Source organism: Phasianus colchicus, chromosome 29 (assembly GCF_987193195.1).
Source record: "Phasianus colchicus chromosome 29, bPhaCol1.hap1.1, whole genome shotgun sequence".
Classification (NCBI taxonomy): Eukaryota; Metazoa; Chordata; class Aves; order Galliformes; family Phasianidae; genus Phasianus; species Phasianus colchicus.
In genome coordinates, this window is record NC_143464.1 from 944,329 (window position 1) to 954,123 (window position 9,795).

General features: G+C 48.5%; 2 protein-coding genes across 2 annotated transcripts; one reads left to right on the forward strand and one right to left on the reverse strand.

Annotated features, from left to right (window-relative positions):
* Nucleotides 1-867: 867 nt before the first annotated feature.
* On the reverse strand, nucleotides 868-1,824 carry LOC149914448 (olfactory receptor 14C36-like). Its single transcript, XM_090126639.1, has one exon. It carries the CDS (start codon nucleotides 1,822-1,824, stop codon nucleotides 868-870), a length of 957 nt encoding a protein of 318 aa, XP_089982765.1.
* Nucleotides 1,825-8,597: 6,773 nt separating this feature from the next.
* On the forward strand, nucleotides 8,598-9,554 carry LOC149914449 (olfactory receptor 14J1-like). The gene has a single exon (XM_090126347.1). The coding sequence runs from the start codon at nucleotides 8,598-8,600 to the stop codon at nucleotides 9,552-9,554; it is 957 nt and encodes a 318-aa protein (XP_089982473.1).
* The last annotated feature ends 241 nt before the right edge of the window (nucleotides 9,555-9,795 follow it).

Here is a 9,795-nt window from a genome sequence, read left to right on the forward strand (position 1 = left end):
CTTTTCTTGAAAAGTTTCTGTCTCACCTCTGTTGGCTGTTCCATTCCTGAGATGGAAGTGGCACCTGACTCAGGAAGGAGAAGGACACAGAGCTCTGCAGGAGGACCTGCACCACCTGCCCAGCAGCTCTGTGCTACCCCACAGTTGCACTTCCTACCTACAAATTCATGCTCCAGAATGTCTCCTGAGAGTCCTGGGCAATCTTTCCCTGGCTCTCATGTGTGCTTCAGCTACCCTTGGTCATCGTGGAGGCAGTGCCCACCTCTGTGTTGCAAATGGAAAGAAGCACAGAAGGGAGACTTTAGGGAAAAGTCTAAGCCTCTGAGATGAAAACCCAAATCCAAGATATTTTACTATGCATGGTCTCCAAGGAACTGATGAAGATGGGATCTGACAACCAGTGTGCAAACCAGGTGCTGCTGCTGGCCTGTCAGAGGCACTGACAGATGTGAGCCTGAAAGCACAGACCCCAGACAGGCACCAAGGGATGGCCCGTCAGCTATTGCAGGCTGCAGTCACCGCACAGTTTGATTAACAGCTGTACGCTTCGTGCTGGATTATGGGGTGCTGAGAATAGCTGACCCTGGCAGCTCTGTAAATGTCTCACAGGAAGTAAGACAGAAAAAGTCATTGCATGGCCTTTGTTTTGTCAAGATTCACAGAGAGCTTGCTTCCTTATGTACAGAGTGTCTGGGCTAAAATGCATAGGAACAACCTGAGTAGTAATCGATGTGGATAATGACATTTAAGTGAAAAACATTACAATATACAAAACACAGAATAAAACATTCAATAAATTACACTTAGGAAACTAATACATAAACCATGTAAGACAGTTTGATTCCGTTAAAATCTGTATTACAACTCTTAGATAGAAAAAGGTGGGCAGTTCACTGCTTTCGAAACACATTTGGTCATCAGTTTCCGCAGAGCATCTTTGAGCTCCTGGTTCCTCATGCTGTAAATGAGGGGGTTCACTGCTGGAGGCAGCACCGAGTACAGAAATGACACCACCAGGTCCAGGGATGGGGAGGAGATGGAGGGTGGCTTCAAATAAGCAACCATGCCTGTGCTGAGAAACAGGGAGACCACGGCCAGGTGAGGGAGGCACGTGGAGAAGGCTTTGTGCCGTCCCTGCTCAGAGGGCATCCTCAGCACGGCCCTGAAGATCTGCATATATGACCCAGCAATGAATACAAAGCACCCAAACTCCAAAGGGACACAAAATACAATAAGCCCAACTTCCCTGAGGTAGGAGTGTGAGCAGCAGAGCTTAAGGATGTGGGGGATTTCACAAAAAAACTGGTTGATGGCATTGCCTTGGCAGAGAGGCAGTAAAAATGTATTGGCAGTGTGCAGCAGGGAATAGAGAACCCCAGTGCCCCAGGCAGCTGCTGCCATGGTGGCACAAGCTCTGCTGTCCATCAAGGTCCCGTAGTGCAGGGGCTTGCAGATGGCAACGTAGCGGTCATAGGACATGATGGTGAGAATGCAATACTCTGCTGAGATGAAGAAGAGAAAGAAAAAGACCTGTGCAGCACATCCTGCATAGGAGATGATCCTGGTGTCCCAGAGGGCATTGGCCATGGCTTTGGGCAGAGTGGTGGAGATGCAGCCCAGGTCGAGGAGGGCGAGGTTGAGGAGGAAGAAGTACATGGGGGTGTGCAGGCGGTGGTGGCAGGCTACGGCTGTGCTGATGAGGCCGTTGCCCAGGAGGGCAGCCAGGTAGATGCCCAGCAAGAGCCAGAAGTGCAGGAGCTGCAGCTGCCGCGTGTCTGCCAACGCCAGCAGGAGGAACTCGCTGATGGAGCTGCTGTTGGGCATCTGCAGTACTTCTGGGCACCAGGACCTGTTCAAGGAGGATAAAAGTCAAGGACAAGTCTTTCCATGTGGGCTGTGTTCATTCATCTCCATGATGTGATCTACATTTCATGAGGTCAAATTTGCCATGAGGGTCTCTGCACTTTTAATCTCAATGAATCAGACTTGTCCCTATGGTTACATGGAACCATGGTGATGGTGTGGAGTCAAACTTTACTTTCAGAATGTATCAGATAAAATCACTTCTAATGCAGAAGTGCTGGTCTGCATCTGAATGTTAATGCCAAAAATATGTGGATAAATTAGAAGTTCTAGGGATCACTTTTTCCTACAAATTCTCATCCTGCTCACCGTGCCTAAGGAGTGTTTGCTGAAGTCTGAACAGCTGTAAGACCTGAGAGGCAAAGGGATTCACTGCTGCTTAGTGCAGGGCAAGGGGAGCTGACTGGGTTTCTTTCCAACTGCTCTGAGCTTGACTACTTAGCAGATGCAAGACAATTGCATTACCATAAAATTATGAAGTCAGACGCACTCAGAAAACAGGAGTCCACTGCCCATCAGTGTGTATTCGCCCTTTCTCAATGTACTTCAGCAGTGCCTCATCACCACACATCTTGCAAATGACCCCTAACACTGATTTCACCAACCCCACAGCATTTGCATATTGCATCTCTCTGCTTCTTCCCTGCACTTTGATCGCCTGACTAGGGGAAATATTTGCATCCTGAAGGTCAGCTCACGGCTCTGAAGGACACCTCAGGGAGATGTGTCCTACTGATGGCATCTCATTAAGGGAAAGCCAGCTCCTTCCCAGCCTCACAGACTGCATTGCCCGCAGCCCCAGGCAGTGGCTCCCAGCCCCTGTGCACTGCAGAGGGTGATGGACACGTGCCTGGGGAGATGCTGCTCTGCTCTGCTGGAGCTCTGCCTGCACAGGAGCTGGTTCACGCATCGGACCCCATGGTCATGTGGGCAGAAACGTTTCTAGGTGGGAGCTTGCTCAGAGGAAGGTCCCTGCACTGAAGGGGGTAATTCCCTGATCATATCTCTGTGGTCTGCAGATTTTTATCCTGGGGGCTGTTTTCCTGCCATTTCCCCGACTGAGCATGCAGACACCAGCCCAAATCTCTGCATTCCTATTTGCTGTCCAGAACCCACTCTGTCTGCAGGGCACTATCTAAGTGCATGTTTATTTTTTCAAGTGAAAAAGGGAACCTAAGAGAGCTCCCATGGCTTTACTGAAAGAATATATATGTTAGAGGAAAGCAGAGAGGTAAAATGCACTTAAGGGTTCTCTCTTGATGTGCCCTCAGAGCTGTGCTCTGATGCTGCAGCAGGGAAGCCCTCTGCTGTAACAGCTCTTATTCCATGATAAAGAAACACAGAGTGTATGCAGCCTGATCTCTACTGGGATGTGCCAGATTTGGTGATCCCTCTTGGAAAAGTGTTTGCATTACCTATAGTGAGAGACTTACCATGTCAGTGGCTGAAAGCAATGCTCCTGCAGTGAGGTCGCAGCCTGCTCACACCCCACACATCCTGTAATCCCTCTCTCCTTTCTCTTCCATCTTCATGTCACCTGCCGAATGCGCCCCTTGTGCTGAGGCAGAGTACACGGGAGCTGCTCTTAGTCAGAGCTGTGTCTCTGCAGCACTGCCCACTTGTAGGAGCTCCCTGTGTCCCAGGAGCTCAGAACAGCTCAGCAGAAGAGGGTGTGACTTTATTTTTCCCCACTGATCTTCCCTGAGATGACCCTGGGTCTCTGTGGCCAACAGCTCCTGAAAAACAACAGCATCATGATTGTACTCTGAAATCTGCTGCATTAACCACCAAATGTCCACTGGACAGTGACCAATTGCATACATATGGTTAGTCCTGCCAGAGAGTGTTTGCTAAAACAAAAAGGGCACACAGACCTGGACAGGGAGGGGTGGACTTCTCCTGGGCAGGGCAGCGATCCAGCTGAAGCAGTGCAGGCATCTCATCCCTAGATGAGACCAGAGAAAGGTTAGGAATACTAGTGGCAATCCTGAATGAGAACAAACTTCCTGTATGTATGGCATCTCAAAATGTCTTTTTCACCCGTCTCCATGGAGCATGGAGAATTTTGCAGCTGACTAAATGGCTGGGCTCCCAAAAGAAGAGCCAGATCTTTGTTCTCCTTCTGCTGCACATTCTGTATCACAAGGCACTGCAAAGCTAATACGCATCTTTATTCCTCAACTGATGAAAACCCATGTGAATGGCATCAGAAGCAGCCTAGTGTTGTGCTGATTTCCTTAGTTGTCCAGCAAACTCACATGCAGCTGCAAATGCAACTCAGGGCCTTCAGGAAAGCCATGCCCTAGCAGAGTCCGTGCTGCTTGGACAGCTCTGAGCCTTACAATGGGTCTAACGCATGTGTGCCACCTTCTGAACAAAAATAACATAGATGCACTAAATCCAATGATCCATCCTGGGTAGGTTTGTTGTCTTATGTGTTTTTACACTAATGAGAACAGCAACACATGCTGAGCTAGAAATGCTGGTAGAGTTGCTCTTGTTTGGACCACAGGGACATGGTTAAATGGCTTCCACAACTGGACTGTAGCACCAGGGGATACAGAGTCTTTATGATGGATGGATGAGGAGACAAGGAAGGGCGACTGCTCTCTGTGAGAGTGCACTGAGCTCTTCCTGGGGATGGCAGAGCAGAGAGGACAGAGCAAATTGAAATGGCAAACAGAGGAGACCAACAGTGTCTGTTCCTGGCTTCCTGATCAGGAAGAGCAAGTGGAAGGTGCCCTCTGCAGACAGATGGGAGCCTCATGTTGTCAGGCCCTTATCGCCGGTGGGGGCCTTTTTCACTGCAGTATCTGCAGCAGGGACAACACAGCAGGGCATGCACCATCCAGAAAATCTCTGGAGAGCACAGCCGGCAGCTTCTTGACCAAGACATAGAGGATCGGAAGAGCAGAGGTGCTTTGCTAGATCTCATACTCACCAGCAGCAAGGACTTTTTTCTTAAATACAGTGTTTTCCAGAACTGTGTTTGCAGGACACAGATGCCTTCACGTACAGGGACACAGACAGTGGTGCCAGTGCCAATGCCCTGTGACCAATGCCCAGCGTCCACCACTGCTCTACCCTGCTGCGTATTTGATGTCCCTCATTCTCCAGGTGTCTCCAGCTCTCCTAAATCAATGACCATGGTTCAGGGCATGTTTTCAGCAGGCCATCTGGACATTGCTCTCCAGATTTCCCATCCCTTGATCTTTGTTCACTCTGATACCTCCGAACTATCTGGCTGATCTGTCACCTTTAGGAAGATTTCTGGAACTTGCTCCATCTGTCCAAACTCCGATGGACTCTTTGATCTGCTCCTTAACTGTGATTATGTCTATCCCTTCCTCTCTCTGCCTAACTCATTTTTTGTACAACTATTCTCTGTGAAAGACAAACCTCATTAGATGTGGCTTGGACAAGGCATGCCATTGTTCATTCAATTGCATCATGTTTACAACTGTTCGTTGGAAAAAAAAAAAAAAGAGAGAAATCTTTCATTACCCATGTGCAGCTTATTCTTTGAAAAAGCCAGTTGGATTTGGTGCAAAGGAGTTTTAACACTGAGTTGGGGACTGCAGAGGAGAAGTGTGATGGGAGGAAAAGTGATGGAAGTCCCACGGAGCCAATGTGAATCCAAATGGAGTGGGGTAGCAGAGGAGGACATTTGTCCATACAGTGACAGAACAAATCTCATTAGGGAACATCCTGTGTCAATATCAATTGCCAAGTGCTGCTGCAACTTCTTGTTTAAACTCAACTATAAATAAATAAATAAATGATCTTCATTAATGCCTGTTGTTCTCTTCCAATTTTAGATGTATCCAGACACCAGTCCAGTTTCCTGCACAAGTTCTGAACAGCTGAAGAAGATGACAGGAAGGCACAAGGCACAGGAGGGCTCTTCAGGTTGTAATGGGCCCCAGGGGGCATTTCCTGCAGTGTCCATCAACCTCCAGTGCACAGAGAAGATTGCACAAAGTGCTCAAGAGTACAAAGTCAGAAGGAACAGTGAAGTTTCCTGGAGTATTAATGGGCCCCACTGAGGGCCATTCACAAGCAAGCTTCCCCAGGGACTTGTTAGAGCTGCTAATTGGAAGCCATGATTGCAGGCAGACCAAGGCACTGGGATGGTGGCTGTGATGCTGAGCAAAGCCTCCTTTGTCTTCTGAAGCAGAAAGGCCAAGGCCTGATCCCCAGAGCCTTGGCAGGGAGATCGTGTCCCTCCCTCCTGCTGGCTCAGGGCCCTTCCTGGGGCAGTGGGATGGAGGTTTGTCTGATGTCAAATGAAAGACCAGGGCACAGCAGCTGCCAGACTCTGCATGGGGTGCAAGGATGCCGTGAGGCCCAAGTCCCATGTGGGCAGTGTGTCTCATGCCAGGATGAGGCATGTGAGAGGGGCTCAGTCTGAACAAGCAGTCAATCACAACAGAACTTTGAACTCCCAGGCCCAAGGTGGAGGCACCATTTCCTCACTGGTAGCATTTGGTTCTGGGGATGCCGTGTTTGATGCTCACCCACATGCAGAGCTCCTGTCTGACTGCAACACCACTGTGCTCATATCAGCTGTGACGACACAGTGGAGCTGAAATCACTGAGCTTGTCTCCCCTTTACAGCACAGTGACTCTGACATCACTGTAATAATGATCACTGCCATAACTCAGTAATTCTGACAGCACTGCTCTCCACACTTTTGAGAGAACATCGTGACTGTGTTACTGAACTCCTACCCACAGTGACACCACAGTCATTCCAACCCACCGTGCTTGTATCCAGCTTGTCATGGAATCCTAGGACAACCCACAATGGGAAGGACCAATAGTGATCATCAGGTCCAACGTTTGGCTCCACACACCCGTCCTAAAAGCAGAGCATATGACTGAGTGTGTTGTCTTGCTACGGAGTTATCTGGATCAATGTGTGTCCGTGACAGAGGGCTGAAGGCTTGGCAGTCCCACTGGCCAAAAAATAAAATAAAATAAAATAAAATAAAATAAAATATAAAAAAATTATAATAATAAATAAAGAAATAAAATAATAATAAAAATAATAAAAAACAGCATCAATGATTGAAGAAGGAAACTTATTTTTACTAAACATGATACTGTAATGTAAGATAACACAATGTTATAAAATAAAATTGGAATTTAGGGTAATAACTCAAATATAATGAGAGAGCAAGTGTCTGAAACCAAAAGCCTTACTTTGAACTGAAGGCGCACGGCTGGGGCGCGCAGCCACACACTGCCAGGCAGCGAGCAAGTGAGAGATCCCAGGTCTTCCTCCCACGGCTTATCTTCCCCTCTGAACTCAGAGTCCCCTGGGATATGCGGTTCTTCTTCTCTTCTGAGAACCAGGTATCCAGAAAGTTGTCCGTCCACAGAACTGGAGTATTAACTCTTTAATTCCCGGTGCTTTACATGATGTTATGATGTGGAATACTGATAACAAGAATCATAAAACCATGACACCAGATGGGGCATTGGCAGCTTTGCTCGGCACACACAGTCTGTTAGGACAAACAATGCTTCCGAAATCAGCTTGGCTACTGGTGATTAATTCATCTGACTTCAAAGTACGTTTTGCAGAGATGACCCTGTTGTCTATCGGGAGCTGCCAGCCCTGCAGCCCCCAAGTCATCTCCAGGGAGAGCAGTGAGGAAGAGAAAATGACATCCTCTGCTGGGCTGGGCTGGGCTGGGCTCCTGGGACTCAGGGAGCTCCTACAAGTGGGCAGCGCTGCAGAGAGACAGCTGTGCCCAGGAGCAGCTCTTCTGCACAGCACAGCCTGCAGGTGACAGGAGGAGAGGAGAGAAAGGGCAGAGAGCTTATAGGATATGTATGGTTTGAGCAGGTGTTGAGTTCACTGCAGGAGCACTGCTCACAGCCTTTGACAAGGTAAGTCTCACTGCAGGCTTTGACTCTGCCGCCTGCCAGGCTCAGCACTCAGCACTCAGCACTCAGCACTCAGCACTCAGCACTCAGCACTCAGCACTCAGCCTGCCCGGGGAGCTGCCCAGGGCGCTGCGGGGAGACGTGCGGGGGGAAGGAGTCCCACGGCAGGGCAGGGCAGAGGTCTTCTGCTGCTACAGCTGCTGCCTGGGGCAGGGGGATAACAGCTACACTCACCACTGGTGTTTTTTTTTCCAAGGGTGCTTTGCAGGAGGAGAGACAAGGCAGGGATTTTCCAACACCTGTTCTTAGGGAAGGAGAATGAGTTGGAGGCAGAATTCTGAAAGGAGATGTGAAATATGAACACATCTCTGAGAATCCTGAGTTGTACCATTCACAATTTGCCCTTATATGAACATTCTCCTAAAGAGCTGTCAGCTGAAACTGCTATCGTTTTCTGCTGACATGAATAATGCTCTTATCTTGAAAACAGACAGCTTTCTCTAACAGAAATTTAAGGGCAGAAAAAAAGGTAAGGATGGGCACTGTGAGTGCAGACAGCATAAAGATATGAGGGATGGAAATTGATTGTAAGAGGAAATTATCTAGGAAGCTGAGATATGATTAGGAAATGAGAGGAAAGTAAGAGCTCTTTCAGCTTCTACTTCTTAAGGTACACTAAAGCTCATGCAAGGAAATTGAAGTTATGGAGTTAAATGAACATTTTTCAAAGAGAAAGAAACAGTTCTATAGTATAGCAGGAGGAGAGTGTCTGCAAGTTATCTTGACTTCTGTCATTATTTTCTGCACTCTGCACAGGACTCCATGCCCAGGAACTGCAGATGCCCAACAGCAGCTCCATCAGCGAGTTCCTCCTGCTGGCGTTGGCAGACACGCGGCAGCTGCAGCTCCTGCACTTCTGGCTCTTGCTGGGCATCTACCTGGCTGCCCTCCTGGGCAACGGCCTCATCAGCACAGCCGTAGCCTGCCACCACCGCCTGCACACCCCCATGTACTTCTTCCTCCTCAACCTCGCCCTCCCCGACCTGGGCTGCATCTCCACCACTCTCCCCAAAGCCATGGCCAATGCCCTCTGGGACACCAGGCACATCTCCTACTCAGGATGTGCTGCACAGGTCTTTTTCTTTTTTTTTTTCTTTTCAGCAGAGTATTTCATTCTCACCATCATGTCCTATGACCGCTACGTTGCCATCTGCAAGCCCCTGCACTACGGGACCTTGATGGACAGCAGAGCTTGTGCCAGCATGGCAGCAGCTGCCTGGGGCTCTGGGGTTCTCAATGCTTTGCTGCACACTGCCAATACATTTTCACTGCCTCTCTGCCAAGGCAATGCTGTGGATCAGTTCTTCTGTGAAATTCCCCAGATCCTCAAGCTCTCCTGCCCTGGTTCTTACCTCAGAGAAGTTGGGCTTATCATATTTAGTGCCTTAATCTTTCTTGCTTGTTTTGTTTTCGTTGTGCTGTCCTATGTGCAGATCTTCAGGGCCGTGCTGAGGATGCCCTCTGAGCAGGGACGGCACAAAGCCTTCTCCACATGCCTCCCTCACCTGGCCGTTCTCTCCCTGTTTCTCAGCACTGCCATGGTTGCCTACCTGAAGCCACCCTCCATTTCCTTCCCATCCCTGGACCTGGTGGTGTCATTTCTGTACTCGGTGGTGCCTCCAGCAGTGAACCCCCTCATCTATAGCATGAGGAACCAGGAGATCAAGGATGCTCTGTGGAAACTGATGACCAATTGCTTTTCGAAAGCAGTGAACTACCCACATTTTTCTACCTAAGCATTGTAATGCAGATTTTAACGGAATACAACTGCCTTTTTTTTTGGTTTGTATATTCATCTGCTAAGTGTAATTTATTGAATTTTTTTTTTGTGTGTGTGTTTTATGTACTCTATTGTTTTTTGCTGAAACATCACTATCCACATCAAGTAGTACTCAGTTTGTACCTATTCAGTGTTGCCCAGACACGCTGTACATGAGTGACCAGCATTTCTGTGAAGTTTAACAAAACAAAGGACAT